Source organism: Panthera tigris, chromosome B1, assembly GCF_018350195.1.
Source record: "Panthera tigris isolate Pti1 chromosome B1, P.tigris_Pti1_mat1.1, whole genome shotgun sequence".
Lineage (NCBI taxonomy): Eukaryota > Metazoa > Chordata > Mammalia > Carnivora > Felidae > Panthera > Panthera tigris.
In genome coordinates this window covers 72,680,970-72,697,734 of record NC_056663.1, presented here as the reverse complement: position 1 = coordinate 72,697,734, position 16,765 = coordinate 72,680,970, and the positions used below count along the sequence as shown (strand labels likewise).

Below are 16,765 nucleotides of genomic sequence, written 5' to 3'. Positions count from 1 at the left end.
TATCTTTGTAACTTTCCTGCAAAAAAATTACAAAATAAAATTATAAAATTTATAAAAGTTATTACAAAAGAAAAACATTGCTAAAAAATAACAGCAAAAAAACATTAAAATTTTAAAATTATATTTCCAGACTTAAATGACGTTGGATTCAAATCCCATGCAGCAATACCAATCTTAGCAGCAAGAAAACAAAACAAAACAAAATAAAAAATTTGTTTTTGTTTTTATTTCTGAAGCAATTTCATATGTTCTCTCATTTGACCTTTACCATAGCTTTGTGATGTAAGGAGAGCAAGTTAGGAAGGAAAACATTGCCAGTCCAAGGTCTCTTAAACGTTAGGTCAAATTTTTTTTAAAGTCACACTTTAACTATTTGCCCCTGAGGATTTGAAAGAGCCACTTTCATCACAGAGTGGAATCTGCCCTGCTATGTTTATTGAGGGGAAGTCAACACTTAGATTTATTTAGGGAGGTTTCCCATCCACAGCAGGTCATTTTGTGCTTTCAAAGTTGCCAGTAAAAGAAAACCCGCGAGAGGATGGGAAATGAGAGTGAGGGCCAAGAGTACTGGATTTTGGATTTGGGAAACTCATTTTTGACCTAGTTGTAAACCTGATTAAATATCATGATCCAGAATTTATCTCAGTTTGTACCTTCAGATATTTCCCAATTAAATTGAAACAAGCAAGAGCTTGAAATTGTGCCAGACAGCCTTCCCAAAGTCTTTCAAACCTGACACAGAGGAGTGTTCTACAAGTCAATGGTCAAACCTACTATGAGTACTCGTAGTTGGCCATGGCTATCGGGACATTGGGAGCAAGGCTTATGTTTATGAGGCTGATTACTGTATGTCTTTAGTTTGTTTGTTTTTCTCCTTAAGAGAAAAAATATTAATACTCTTCTGGTGTGTAGACCATTGTTGGAGAATGACTATGATTTATGTACACTCTTATGGGATCAATTAATTCTCTGATAATTTCCTCTGTCCCAGAATAATTAGTGACTCTCTGAAGAACCAATATCATGGAGCACCTGGCTGGCTCAGTCTGAAGAGCTTACAACACTTGATCTTGGGGTTATGAGTTCAAGCCCCACATTGGATGTATAGATTACTTAAAAATAAAATCTCAAAAAAAAAAAAAAAGAACTAAGAACTAATATCAAGACTATGTTCTCTGACCATAATGCAATAGATTTAGATATTAATTAAAAATAGATAATTTTAAAAAACCAAGTAATATTCACTTTATAACCCTTGGGTTCAAAAGAAAATTAAGGGAAATTATAAAATACTCAGATTGTGGGTAGATCTTAACATAGAGTTGAATGAAAAAAATAATAAATACAGTGAAGCAGTGTTTCTCTTTTTCTCCTTAGCAGTGTTTCTCTCTTTTTTTTTTTTGTAGTTTTTTTAAAAATATTATTCATTTATTTATTTTGAGAGAGAGAGAACACGAGCAGGGGAGGAACAGAGAGAGAGAGAGAGAGAGAATCCCAAGTAGGCTCTGTGTTGTCAGCACAGACCCTGATGTGGGGCTTGAACTCAAAAACTGTGAGATCATGTCCTGAGCCAAAATCAAGAGCTGGACACTTAACCAACTGAGCCAAAGGACCATTTTATTAAATATCTAAACAATAACAGACCTATTAGATTATAAAATGAAATAAAAATAATTACTAGAAAAATGAAATTTAAAAAAGGATGTATAAAATATAGGCCCAAATTTCTATTATCAGATTCCAAAGATATAAAATTACATTTCAGTGACTATAATCAGAGCAAAGATAATATAGGAAAAAATGTTTATACATTAGAAAATCCTTAATTTTTCTACCTATCTTAACATGGACCAGTCACAAAGAATTTGGGGACCAGCCAGATAATACTAATTTATAACACAGTGCCTTTTATATAATTTAAAAATACATAACACAAAAGAATAATTCATGATTTATAAGAATGTATGCAAATAAACACATCAAATGAATTGAAATAATTGTCTATTAAGGAGACAAATGGAAGAAAAGGAAGTTTGAATAAAAGAATCAATCAAAAGAATGACCCAGCACAGATGAATGAGAATAGTGTACCAAGATTATGATTAACTCAGTCTCTGCCTCTGAGGGATATACACGCCCCCCCCAAAAGATACCTGAAACAATCTTTTCCATATTCTTGGTCTCTTTATCACCAACTTATTATTATCCATCTACTGTATCTCCTCTATTTTTAATTCTTTCCCCTTCCCCAAACACTCTTTTGGAGCTACATCAAACTGATAAAAAACCATCAAGGAGCTATATTCTCCACAGGGTTACATGTGTACTTTGTTTTTCACTCTTATCAGCTGAATAACCAAAGCTCTCTACCATAAACACTTTGGCTAGTTTATACTGGTTAGAGTCCAGAGTCAAAAAGTTTAGATCTGGTCAAGTTCCCTAGTATGTTGTCTATACTTAATATTCTTCCTTTCTCATTCATTTTCAACCTACCTACAAATCTGAAACATAATCTTTACAACTACTAAGCATAAAGAGAATTGAAAAAAAAAGCTACAGCACTTCAGAGGTAGATTTGAAAATCTTGATACTTGCTCATGAATGGTTATTCCAGCCTGTTGATGAAAGAACTCTGCCTTGTAGTTTCAGGAACGGAAGTCATGGTATCAGCACACCTGTACAAGACCTTCCTTTTTGGAAGCTTCCCTCTGCAGGGTTTTCAAACGGTGGGACCATGCATGTTTGCTTTGCACTTAGCCTGCCTATTTTGCAGTGACCTGAGTTTTTGCATGTCTGGGAAAGGGTTGAGTAAGTCACCTAATGATTTGAGCTGTGAAGAAAAATAATCTTTGTCTGTGAAGCCTCAAACTCTTCGTTTCACTTAAAAGTAGACTTTTTAAGGTTTGTCAAAATAATCCTTTCTATTTCTATTTATTTGTGGAGACATCATCCAACTGAGTCTGGAAGTATTTTTAATGCTTTATTTCTGAAACTGTAGCCCTTTGATAATTACCATCGAATATTAGTAACTAAACAAATAGGATTTTGTAGTTCATCTGTTTGTCTCCATCTCATTGGGTTTTAAAATTAACTTTAAATTTAATATGTACTCATTATAGCAAATCAAACAACACAGAGATATATACAGAGAAAGTTAGAATCCCTTCTCTACCAATCAGTCAGCCCCCCTCTAACAACCATTGCCGGTTTATCCAACATGCAGACCAATACATATTTGGGACACTCCCCAAAACAGGGAGCTCTGAAATGTTTTTGAAAGAATGTTATAATTGATATTTTAGAAGAAGCACTGAGTAAGTGATCATTTGAAAAATCAGAAAAGATTTTGGACTTCCTTATATGTATTTTGTGTTCTAGTATGTTTATTAAATTTTACATTAGATTGGTTGGGGAGAATAAATATGTACAAAGAATATGTACATGTCAAGATTACATTTTGTTCAAAATGTATGCATAGATACTTTTTACATAATTATTCTAGAATTTTTTTTCATCTTAAAATTTCACTTATTTTGTAAATGTTTCCATGTTTATACAGAGATATTATACTTATTATGTAATCATTGCATTCGATCCTATTGTACTAATAAATAATCTTGTTCATTCTTCCACTGTGAAATATTTTCTAAATGTTTCACTTATTAGCTATATGGCTATATTATATTTCTCTACATGGCTATTCTTCAAAAATAATTTTTTGGGATAAATCACTGAGGTGATATTATTACAACAAAACTTACGGTATTAATCAACTCTTCTTATCTATGACCAAATTGCTCACCTAGAGAATTTTATAGATTCACAAAGGGAATGCAGTCTTGTATGCATGCTGAGTTTAAAAGTAGTTTGAAGCATGACGAGGTGGGAGCAGGCAAGGTTGAAGGCAAGATGGAGGAGAGGAAGGAGATGATTTCCATTATCCTGATAGGAGATGTTGTATGTCCCAACTAACATGGTGGCAGGGGATATAGAGAAGGAAATGAAAATAACAAATATTTAGCAGGTGGATTTGGCAGGCTTGATGATATGGGGGAGGAAGAACAAGGAAGACTGGAAGATGAGTCGCTGGGTTTTTTGGAACTTGAGAACTGGATGGAATAGAACAGGTTTGGGAGGAATAAAAATACCACTATGTGCAGTATCCCCACTATCCAGAACCGTGGCTAGTACAGAGAAGGCATTCAGTAAATGTTAATTGAATGAATGCTTCAGGCATACATAAATGAATGAGTGTTGCAAACAATGAATCAATTTTCTTATCCCAAAGCCTCACAGGTATTTGGTTGTATACCTAGAAGTTGACTTACTGTTTTTAACTCCTCATTAGGATATTTAAAAATCAGGACTCATGGGGCACCTGGGTGGCTCAGTTGGTTAGGCAACTGACTTCTGCTCAGGTCATGATCTCACAGTTCGTGATTTCGAGCCCCGTGTCGGGCTCTGTGCTGACAGCTCAGAGCCTGGAGCCTACTTCAGATTATGTGTCTTCCCCTCTCTCTACCCCTCCCCTGCTCACACTCTGTGTCTCTCTGTCTCTCAATAATAAATAAATGTTTAAAAAAATATAAATAAATAAAAATAAAAATAAAAACTCATGAAAACAAGGAAGTGAGAGAATTAGGAAAGAAATTGTGGAAAGGAAGAGAATCCTAGCCAAAGCTGAAGACTACAGAACAACTGATCTTCCTCTCATAAAATCAGTTACTTTCCATGGTCAACTTTATGCCAACTTATATAGACTTTGCTATTCCTTACAGAAAGTTGCCAGTTCCTATCTCTGGCTGCTAAAACCTCAACATCCCAGGATTCAGCATGAATCATGGCTCCATTCCACTCACCTCATCAGTTACTAGGGAGGGACAGAGCAGAGCATGCCCTAAAGCTCTCTGTTCTGAGTCACATGCAGTCCTCTCAGGGTGCCCACATCTAGCTGCAGGGTCTGCAACTAAACGTTTTTTCTGGGATAATTCCCAAACAGCCTCATATGTCCAGTTGTACTTTGGGTCCCATGAACTTTAGTTGTGTGATGGTGACTTGTGTTTATGTTCTTATACCAAATTTTGTCACTTAGGCTTACTGTATTCTCATAATTGTCTTATATCCCCTGGAGGACAAAAGCCATGATTTCTATTCTCTTCATAACTACCTAAGAGTCAAGATAAGGTTCAGCATAAACTAAGAACTCAGCAACTACTGATGATTTCCCAACTGGAATTACTGAATTGAAGGAAAGTGATGGTTTTTCATGATCAATAAAAGGTACCATGTATCTAGTCTTAGGAAACAAAATGTTTATTGAAATGACATGTAGATAAATTATCATCAGCATAAAACTGTTAGTGGAGTTCTCAACATGGGTTCTTCCTTACTCTTACAATGAAGTGAGGCTTTGCAAGTCCATTGTCCCATAGGAAAAATATTTTATTTCTCTGTTCAGATAAAGTCCTTTTTTAAAAAAGCAAATCACTTTTGAAATGGTCTTTTAAATGTCCCCAACCTAAGACCAAAACAAAAATATATTAAAAAGATATAATTCTGTCCATTTGAAAAGAAGAATTAAAGATGGATGATTTGGGGTTAATAAACATGGAAAAGATAGTTAGGCCTTTGAAATGCTAGAATTTACTCTGATTTTATTCATATATACTAAAATATTTAAGAAATAATAAAAACAAAAAATCAAGACAAAATGACATGTTATCATTAAAATTCAAAATTTGGCAATAATTTTATTATTATAGATTTAGGAAATAAGCTAAAATGTTATCTTCTTAAACACATTTTAAACAACTCTGAGCTCAGTAATTTGGGAATATAATCCAAAGTGAGTGTTAATTTCCATTTAAGGCTAAACACTCTTAATAAAAGACTTAAAATTAATAAATAGGGTAAGAAAAATGAAACTTTCAGAAAAGTTTCTGAAACTAATAGAAATTAACAGTTAATTCTCAGGGTAAAACAATTTAGTCATATTCTATTTCAACATGGTGTTCTGGTCCAACCTGTTTGGCTCCCCCAAGATGGTGCTGCTGTCCTTCTCCAATAGATAATCTGTTGAATGGGATTATCTTCATGGTGGTTTTCTTCATGGAATACCACCGGGATTGCCAGGTGGCCCAAATAATGCCATTATCATAACCATTAGGAGTAGATGTTTTTGAGTAACTGCCACCTAAAATAAATTGTAGATGTACATATAATTACTCTTGGTTATCCTTATCTCAGAAAGTCTATAAAGAATGGTTTATTACAAAATACATTGTCACTTACATCAAATTTATAGTATTATCTACTATCAGAAAAATCCGTAAAAAATCATAAATCCTGATTTACAATTAAAATACACTCTATTATGAATCAACCCCTTATATCTGTATTCTACTTCTTGATCGCATCCATACATAAATGTATTCCCTTACTAACAGAGCAAGAATCCCAAATTTCCCCAATCTGCCTCTCTTCCCAAGCTTAGCCATCCTGGAATCAGCTATTACTGATCATCTTTCCACAAGCAGGTTAGAATGGCAGCAGTCACAATTCCTGATGAGATGACCTTGAGTCATCTAAAAACACAATTTCACTGGAAAGTACTTTAGAAAACAGTTTTGGAAAGTTATTTTTTTCTCCATTACACAGTGGAGACTACATTGATTTGCCTTCTCCTTGTCCTTGGGCACTAGATCCCATGTGATTTTGTAAAGGATTGTCTGAGTCCAACGCTGGAGTATACCACAAGCTATCAACATGGCTACTCTGAGTCATGTGGATCAAACACCTTCCCTGAGAGGGTCTTCTAATTGCATGGTTTGTAGGTGCAAAGATACGTTTAAAAGTGGGGAGGGGGGGAGAACGTTGTGAAAATCAAAAGATAAAATAGCTTTTAAGAGGACTACAAATCATCTATTGGCTAGCACAGTGCCCAGAGGAGGTAAGATTGCTTATCTTAATAGAGCTTTTGGAATTAGTAGGGCCTCCCCAATACATAGTTGTTGAGTAGTAACAATAGTTTATCAGTAAGTCCACTGTTCAGAAGTATTCCAGCCTTCGAGCAAACTACAGCTTGCTACCCCTGGTCTAAAATAAGTGCCTGCACTTCTCAGGCTGTACTTTCCTCTCAAGCTTTCATGGAACTGTGCCTTTACCATTACTTCCCTGATCTTTACTCCATTCCTTTGGACGCCTGCTCACTGCTCACTGGTTATATCTGTCACACAGCTCATGGGAAGCCGCACCAGGCTAATATGTTAACTAGCATAAATATGATAATGTTAGCCCATCCAGATCATACATATGGTAAGTCTAGAAGAAATATCAACCGGGTGGATTTCTTGTAGTGGGGCCAATTTGAGGTATAAGTTTAGTATTATCCAATTCTGGTTTAAAATAAAGAGCTATATAATAAGCCCCCCAACATCTTTACTATTTCTTATTTTCTTACATCTGTTTCTTACCTTTTATAAAAATAGAGACTATACACTAATTCATATATCTAAGGAAGAAATCTATACCTTGGTAATAAACTCCATTGAGGTGACCAGCATGACACTTGTTCATCCACCAACCAGATCCATCCTGTTCAGCACAATTTCCTTCATACTTATCATTGTCATTGTCCCAGGTACTGAACTGCATGCCATTGTGGGATGTGAAAAATTTATCACTGGGATCATCGCCAAAATCATAGCCGTCAAAGGCATCTCCAGCATCTCCACCAATAAAGTAGGCATATGTCAGGCGGTATTTGTCAGCTTCAGGTCCCACCTTGAACATGGCATAGTCTGCAGTACTATAAAGAAGGGAATAGAGACATCATATCTTGGCCCTCATTAGGACCAAGGGACCTCAGAAGTTCCCTTTTCCATAAGAAAATTGTCTAGAATGTTTAACTTCGCTTCGTAAGCCTGAAATGCGCTCATTGAGTCAAATTTTCTGCAAATCTGGCAAGAGGCAATGGATGTGTGAATCAGTTCAGAACTCGTCAACACCACCCAGGATGGGTCTAGAAGCCTTCAAGGCATCCCAATGTAAACTAAAAACATCAGCCATTTTAATGCTTTTTGCCTATAGAGTCCTAATATCAAACTCAGGTGTTTGGATGAATCTAATTTCATGTTTTCCACCTTTATCTAAGTGTTTAGCATTGCACATGGAGTTATAAACCATAGCAAATGACACTGAGTGATCATTAATTTAATGATTTTTTTTTTTTTTTTTTTTTTTTTTTTTTTTTGGGGACAGAGAGAGACAGAGCATGAACGGGGATGGGCAGAGAGAGAGGGAGACACAGAATCGGAAACAGGCTCCAGGCTCCGAGCCATCAGCCCAGAGCCTGACGCGGGGCTCGAACTCACGGACCGTGAGATCGTGACCTGGCTGAAGTCGGACGCTTAACCGACTGCGCCACCCAGGCGCCCCAATTTAATGATCTTGAAGGAACTACACCTCTATTAGTCACTAATATCATCTGAAGGATGAGATCCTAAAGGGATTTTTCTTTCCCAAGGCAGTGTTGTAGTGGCAAGAAGGAGGGCTTCCTAGAGCATCACATGAATGAAATGGTCCCTGTGTGGCCCACAAAACATAAGCTGTATGATCAGAATCTTCCCTGGGGTGGGGTGGGGGGGGAGGGAATTGTGAAATAAGGGCCAGAATTCTATGGACTGCAGGAAAGAATGGGCCTTGGTGCATGAATAGAAAATTTCAGAAAATATTTAGCCTCTTTCCTAATCTCCAGTGCTTGGGAAATGGGAGGTGTTCTCCTAAGAGAAGATCTGCTGACTGTGGTAGTTTCTGATGAAAAAAAATTAAAAATACAAGTTTGGAGACAATATATTTCATTATTTTGTAGACGCAACAAAAATATGAAATATTTTTGTGAATTTTGACTAGGAATACTATGCTCAAAGGTCCCTGATAGCTCTGGGCATAGAGGGGACTTTATGTTACCAAAGGAACTAGAAGATTTAATTTTAAGGTAGCTCATGGATTTGACTGAATTGTCGTTGAACTGCCAGGAAATTTGAAAAGTCTGGATTCAGTTTTCAACCAAAATAGTCATTAGGAGGACAAGCTATAAAGTCAAACTACCTGAGTTCAAATCCAATCTTTACCATACGCCAGCAATGTGACCTTGGGAAAGTTAATCTGTAAAATGAGATTAATAATAGTACCTTCCTCATGAAATAGTTATTTGGACTAGATTAAATTATAATTTCACACTTGATGTCTAGTACATATTAAATGCTCAGCAAATATTAGCTATTATTCTGTATGGTTCCAGGGTAAGTAGATTGTACCAAAACACTACCCATCCTGGATAGGACCTATGTCTTTGAACTGCCCAAGAACGAAACTGACTTCTGAGGAAAATGGTTGGATGTGCTCTTTGCATTTGTCAGGCTGTCTTTGATGTTGGACTATTGATAGTTGGCAAGTGCACATTCCAGACAGTCTCTACACCAAGAAATAGAAGTCCTTTCTAAACAGTACCTGGTTCTGCCATTCCAGTCCTCCAACTGTATTCTTAATGCATATGGTATGGCAGACTGGGTGCTTATCAAATGAATCTTCTCATTTCCCAGCCAAAATTCTGTGGTTCCAGTAGGAGACAGATGTCCAAATCCTTCTTTATATTGAATCCAATTTTTCTTGAAATCCAAACTGCCATCAAGCCTCTAATTACACAATTGCATGGACAAAAGGGGAGAGTGGATTATCAGTGCACACGAAGAAAATGCTATAAATATCTTGTTGAAAATATGGACAGTATGATTCCACCATTTACTAAGTGAACTTGGGCAAGCTGCCTTAGTTTCCTCATTGGTAAAATTGGAATAATGATGCCTGTTTTGTAGGGTTGCTGCAGGATTACACCAGAGGATTAAGAGAAATACTTTTTAAAAAGAGTGTCTGGTGCACCTAGAGGACTTCAGAACCCCAACTTGATATTGCTGATTTTTATACCGATGGTAGAAAGGTCAAGCCAATTGCTCAATCTGTATCTACCAACGAGCGCTCCCATCACTCACTCTGAGCGCCCCCTGCAGATTAGTTGTAACAGTGATCAAAGATAAGCAAAAAGTAAAAGAATGGGCAATGAGTGCCAGAGATACCAGATGGGCTTGTCTTGGAATAACCCAACCGTATCCTCTGGGAGACTTTCTCTCTTTGTGATGGGCAGCCTTAGATCTTGTGCTGCCTCATGAAAGAGGTCTCTTCTAGTTCTTTGTCATTCTGATAGTGGTTATATGCTATAGTGAATCTATAACAGCAGTGCCAACATAGTGTAGAGTCAAAGCACAGACTCTGAAGCCAGACTGCCTGGGTTCAAATTCTGACTCTTTTACTTATTATATGACCCATTATGTGTTACTTATTATGTGACCTTGGACAAGTTACTTAACCTCTTGTGCCTAAGTTTCCTCCTCTATAGAGATAATGATTGTACCTACCTCATAGGGAAATTGTGGGGACTAATTGAGTTAATGTTCAGCAAACGCTTGCAAAAGTTTCTGGCATATGGAGGATGTTTATCTGGGTGTTCATTAAATATACAGGGTGAGGGAAAAAATACCTTCTGCAACACAGTCCATCCATTTCCAGATCCATCAATTTCACAGTAGACTAAGAACTGCTGCTTAGCTTTCAGAGGTTTGATAAAGTAAAGCCCACTCTCTTTGGCTCCCTTATTAGCAATGTCTTGACAGTCTGAAGGAGGAGAAGGAGCAGAAGAAGGTTTTACTGTGGTTTGAAATCCCTGTTAGACTGTTCCAGCCTTCATAGTGAGCTTTTAACATGCTGCAAACGATTCATGTCCCAAGAAGCATTTTCTTCTCTCATCATCATTCCTTTCAAACTCTTTTCAACTACTCAAGAAAGGTCTAAGCAATTGGACACCTTAGATTTAATGGCTAAACACTTTCCGTGTTATTCCTATTCATTCCTATAAACACTTTGCAAATTATTCTAAACACTTTCCAAAGTATACATTCCTATACATTCTCCTTGCTTTATGTATTTGCTGTGATAAAAATAATCCCAATATAAACCTTTCACATACCTTTCCCAGTTGTATCATATATTTGTACTGTGTCTTTGCATGGTTCCTGACACTTTGCTTCAAGCTGGGCTACCTTCAGTTTCAGGTTATTGATCTTTTGGTTATTTGAATTATATATTTCCTGCAAAAATCTATAAGCAGAAGAATAAGGTAACAGAATATTCCCCTCAGAGGAGTAATTTTGTATTTTCATTACAAAATACTTTGTGGTCTCCAGAAGTACTTCCTGATAAATGGCTTCATTCTTGGAAGAAATATAAAATTATGTTACCGAATTGAGGTGTATTAGAGTCCTAAGCTTTTTGGAAAAGAAAATAACGGAGTGCTTATCGATCAGCAGTATCATGGTAAGCGGTCATCCTGATTTTTACCTTCTGCATAAAGGGCAGCAGATAACAGCCTACATGAGTGTTGAGCCTGGTTAGTAGGAAGACTGCCTGATGTTTTTTTAGGACAGAATATTCCTAGGGAAGGAAAGGTTCTGCCTAGCAATTCACACAGGTGGAAGCTATTCCTTTTCACTGTAGATCTACTGAGGATCTATTTGTGGACTTCAGTCTATAACTTACATAGGAAAAGTATCTGGAGCCTTATCTTACATAAAATAACAGACACTTTCTCTTTCTTCTTCATGTTTCTGTTTACATTGTTTTGGAAAGAGTCCGAGGGAAGTAAAAAAGCTGTTTTTGTGGTTTCTCACAGGGTTGCTTATACACATTCAGAAATTATAGAAAACCATCTATAATACACAGACTATTGTATCTTTCTTTGAAATAAAGAAGGATAGACAAACTATTTGACCACTTTTTTCCCTCATGCACCTTAGAAAATTTCTGCACAGTAGTCTCCTTTAACTTCAATGATGGGCAATCATAATGCAAATTATAATGTTAGTAATAACCACAAAAATCATAGTAATGGCCTCTGATGACAAACAGAAGGTAGATCCCTTCTGGACCACTGCTCTCCAGTCACCGTTTATCTCAATATCCTATGCTACTTTGAGAAAAATTTAGGAAAATAAATTGTGTAAGAAACTAAACTGGATCCGAGACCCTCTGTTCAGAAAGTCAGTGAGTCCCTGGGAAGTTGTTAACAGACACATTTTACTTTCAAGTGAAGGGAGGAGAATACATGACTGCACGTTCATTGTGCCATGATCAACATGTTGCTCTACAATGTTTGTTATGCTTAGCTTCTTAAAGCACATTTTTTTTTCTGCTCTGCCTTCAATATAATATACTGTTGTACCAAGATCCTCCCTATACTTCTGCTTACTAATTCCCCACCGCCTCTTTGTTGGCATTTTTATTAAAGGAATTTCATTTTCCACAAGCAAATTCCCATCAGTATGAATTTATGTAGTAAGCCAAAGGTGGGTGGGTGGTGACCATTTTGATTGATTCTGGTCACAACAGCATATGAAGATGTCTAGAACACCTTTCTCCCACACGATTATTAAAAAGCAGTTATAACCCAATGCAATTGGTAATGCTCTAAAAACTTCTACCTCCACTGTGTTCAAGATAGGCATAATGTCAATGGGATATTATAAGTGGGGAAGAAATAAAAGATTATTTCCATTGAAGCTTGGCATATTGAATAAAAACTAAGTCAATCTGGGAGAGTAAATTAACACAAAAACGCTTACCGAATATTTGATTCATGTGTTCCAATTAATGCCTCGTATTTTAGAATTTCTTCCATCATTTTCTTGGAATCCTTAGTAGCACTCACTATCCTGTCTGTAATACAGGATCAGAGACATAGAAAGACATAAGCAAGTGGAACCACTGAAACAACAGCAAAAGAACGTCACAAATCATTTTCTTAGTCGGTAGTATTTAGTTTCTCACTTGGCTTCGGTGGCTCATTGGGATTATAGTTGACTTGGATTGATTTGATCAATTCTTTGGCTTCTGAGGTTTTGTTTTCAATTCGACTTAAGATGTCTTCCAAAGTCCGCAGATCATTGTCTACACCGGTTTGGTAAGTAGACAGGAAATCTGCAACTCCACAGGTAGTTGGGCAATAACTACCCTGAAAATGCAACAATTAAAGTGATTAGAAATCTTGATTTTTAAAAATTGCATAGGGGTGCCTGGGTGGCTCAGTCAGTTGAACATCCAACTTCCGCTTAGGTCATGATCTCACAGTTTGTGGGTTTGAGCCCCGCATCAGGCTCTGTGCTGACAGCTTGCTCAGAACCTGCAGCCTGCTTCAGATTCTGTGTCTCCTTCTCTCTGTCTCTGCCCCTCCCCCACGCATGCTCTGTCTCTGTCTCTCAAAAATAAATAAATGTTAAACTTCTTTTTTAATTGCATAAATATCTGCTAATAAAAATAGGTAAAACCTAGACTATGTTTTTTTGTTTTTTAAAGTTAAAAATGCCCAATGAGATTTGTGAGAGAATTCCTTCTATTCCTCTGCCCCTCCCCACTTCAAACACAGTGAGAAACATGAAAACTACTTACAAATCTTTCATCTAAGATGCAGCAGTTGTCTCGCGTAGCAACATACTGGAGGGGGAAAAAAAACCCAGAAATGTCACTAGTTTATCAGCTGTGTCCTCACTTTTCAGCTTCCCATGTAAAACAACTATGTTCTATAAACAGCACACTTACTGCCAGGCATGTTGAGGGGAGCAATAAAAGAGTACAGAGGCAGAGGATTAAACCCTGGTGGTTCAAGGACCAAGTCATGGTGTCTGGGTACCGGTGCTCCGAGCCCTGAAGTGTCAGCACAGTGGCCTCTCGGGCTCCCCTTGTCCCTTTAAGTAAGCTCCAAGGATGGCCGGACTGCCAGTGGCTGGGGCTGATCACGGGGCCTTCTTTCCAGAAAGGCGGGGAGGTGTTTCCCGTCTTTTTCCTCATCCTGGCTCCCACCCTATGCTCGGTCAGGTTCTCAGATTTGGCACACAGGTGTAAGCTCCTCCTTTTTGGCTCAGCTCAAACTTTCTCATCTGTGGCACCTTCATCTGCAAAGGCTGGTGAAGCATTAGCCATGGCGGGGAGGGGGGAGGGGGCCTGGGAGGCTGTGTGACGCAACCTCTTCCAGTACATGGCTGAGAGCAAATACAGAGAGCTGACCTCGACGGGAAAACCCACCTCAACCTGAAGATGAAGCCTGGTGCCATAAACCAATGTAATGCAAGTCCTTTCTTAGCCAGGGGATGAGCTAACAGACCTATTTTTAACCTGTGGCCATGGCAGAAGGAGACCGCCTGCCTGGTGGAAGCAGCAGGTCCCAAATTGACAGTATTCCCAAGAATGAATGATCTGGAAATACATTCCTACCCCTCTTTGTTGACCATTTTCTTCCTTTTTTTTTTTTTTTTGTTTTGTCAGTTGCGATACAATTGATATATAACATTACGTTAGTTTCAGGCGTACAACATGCTGATTCGATATTTATATATTGCGAAGTGATCACCACTAATAAGACTGGTTAACATTCACATGCAGTTACAAAATACTTTTTTTTTTTTAACTTGTGATGAGAATTTTCAATATCTGCTCTCTCAGCAGCTTTCAAATATGCAGGGCCGTGTTATTCACCCTAGCTACCACGCTGTGCATTACATCCCCAGGACTTATTTTATCACTGGATGTCTGTACCTTCTGACCACCTGCACCCATATGCTGACCACTATCACAGGTTCTCCATTTGCAGTGGGCTTTGAAGCTCCACCCTTCCCTTCGTTTGGAAGAACGAGCTGGTGTGGCACCACGTCTGCCACAGAGGGGAAACAGGAGCCTACTTGATTTTCCTCGAGGATCCATCTGGTTACCTTGGAGGAAAGCCTGGATACAGGGGCTAGGAAAATCCACATCCCGTATACGTGACTAGAAGCATGGCAGGAGGAAAATGGGGCAAAATGAGATGCACGGCAGAGGCTGTCCTTTTCACTCTGCCCCAGAGCTTCCTTGTATATTGGGAAAACATGTTTCTCGCCATCTCCCATAGATTGTTTACAATTGTGCATCACCACTATTATTAGTATCCCTGTTTTTTTATTATTTCCTCCTCTGAAACCAAGCTTACTGCAAATTTTAGCTAAATATATTAGTGGGAGAAATACATCTGGATTGAAAGAGATACTAACACTTCGATGTTTCATCCTAAATCCTTACAAAAGAAAGGATTGTTTTGAAGTGAAACAGAAATAAATGTTCCTACTCAATAAATAATCCATAATTATCATAACAAAGCAAATACACTAAAACCTCCTGTATTGCCTTTTCTTTCCTCCTTAATAGTTACCTTCTGTGACTTACCAGTTATTACCAGTCACATCACCATACCCTCAGCCAATGAAAGCCTCATAATCTTCCTCGCCCTCCTTATCTATTCATCTAATTAGTTGTCAAAACTAGTTATTTAAAACTATTTTCACACTGTCACTTGTATTTTCTTCCTACTTTGTATTTTCACAGACATCATCCCAGAGGAGGCATTCTTCTTCCTTGTCTACACTGCTTGTCTACACTGTATGTTAGAACTGATTTTTCTTCCAACACCCGAGTCACTTCTGGCTCCAAACCACTTGTCACACTGTTGACAGATTAATCTTCCTATAAATATAGCTCTGATTGTGACATTCACCTGTTCAGAAACCTTGAATGGACTCCCTATCTCCCATCGTAGTGAATTTAAACATAATAAATGTCCTTCCTACCTTTGCTTCATTTTCACTCTTGATTCTATTTCCTACACCCTCTAGTCCAACTGGATTGACTCGCGTTAGCATCCCCTTATGGTGTACCATGTAGCCCTAGCTCTCACATGGTGTTTTTCTTATTGCATGTCGCCCTTTCTGCCTGGATTGACTTCATATGCACTCCTGCGTCTCTGGGTGTCAAAATCCTACACAACCATAAGGTCCTGTTTTATGATTTCTACCCTTCCAAAAGCAAACCCCAAATTCTGGAGGCCAGCTCTACCTCTTCCATAGCACTTACGACAATCTTCTGTTGTATATATACATTCTGTGGCCACCTCATTATTGTAAACTTAATTTCATGGGTACTGCACATAGCATAGCCATGTTGAACACTCAGTAATGATTTGATGATATTGACTTGAACTGGGCTGAAAGCAAGCCTTCAAAATTATTCAATTATGGCATCAACCTGGTGTTAGGACAAGTGGGAAGCTACCTGGGGAAAATAAGTGTCGTGCGTATCAAACTTCTTATGCCAAAATAAGTTCCAGATGAAATGCATCTTTAAATATAAAAAAGGAAACCACATGGGGTGCCTAACTGGCTCAGTTGGTTAAGTGTCTGACTTTGGCTCAGGTCATGATCCCGTGGTCACTGAGTTCGAGCCCTGCATCGGGCTCTGTGCTGACAGTTCGGAGCCTGGAGCCTGCTTGGGATTCTGTGTCTCCCTCTCTCTCTCTCTCTGCCCTTCCCTGCTCATACTTTGTCTGTCTGTCTCTCTCTCAAAAATAAGCATTAAAAAATAATAAAAAAGTAAACCACAAAAATACTAGAAAAATAGTATGAGAGAAACCATTCATAATACTTGAGTATGAAAAGTCTAGCTAAATATGACACAAAACATTGTTGAATTTTGACTACATAAAAAAGCTTTTTTTCCTAGCCAAACAAAACAAACACTGTTTACAAAATAAAAAGCAAAATACAAAAGACAACAGAATGTATACACATGCATGTCAGCA

General features: G+C 37.8%; 1 protein-coding gene across 1 annotated transcript; it reads right to left on the bottom strand.

Moving 5' to 3' along the window:
• Window positions 1-5,290: 5,290 nt before the first annotated feature.
• FGG (fibrinogen gamma chain) lies at window positions 5,291-13,818 on the bottom strand. The gene is made up of 10 exons (XM_007084192.3): window positions 13,705-13,818; window positions 13,555-13,599; window positions 12,937-13,120; window positions 12,732-12,825; window positions 11,081-11,211; window positions 10,595-10,728; window positions 9,511-9,695; window positions 7,530-7,807; window positions 6,024-6,193; window positions 5,291-5,518 (listed from the first exon to the last, which is right to left on the bottom strand). Exons 1-10 carry the CDS (start codon window positions 13,780-13,782, stop codon window positions 5,504-5,506), a joined length of 1,314 nt encoding a protein of 437 aa, XP_007084254.1. The 5' UTR covers window positions 13,783-13,818; the 3' UTR covers window positions 5,291-5,503.
• Between the last annotated feature and the right edge of the window lie 2,947 nt (window positions 13,819-16,765).

Bases quoted from the DNA above. Each gene is read 5' to 3' on its own strand.
- FGG (XM_007084192.3), bottom strand. From the start codon at position 13,782: ATGACTTGGTCCTTGAACCACCAGGGTTTAATCCTCTGCCTCTGTACT. The intron at 11,212-12,731 runs GTAAGCGTTTTT...TTCTGCTTATAG, and splicing joins ACACATGAATCAAATATTCG to ATTTTTGCAGGAAATATATA. The intron at 7,808-9,510 runs GTACTGTTTAGA...CCTTCTTTATAG, and splicing joins GACTGGAATGGCAGAACCAG to TACTGCAGACTATGCCATGT.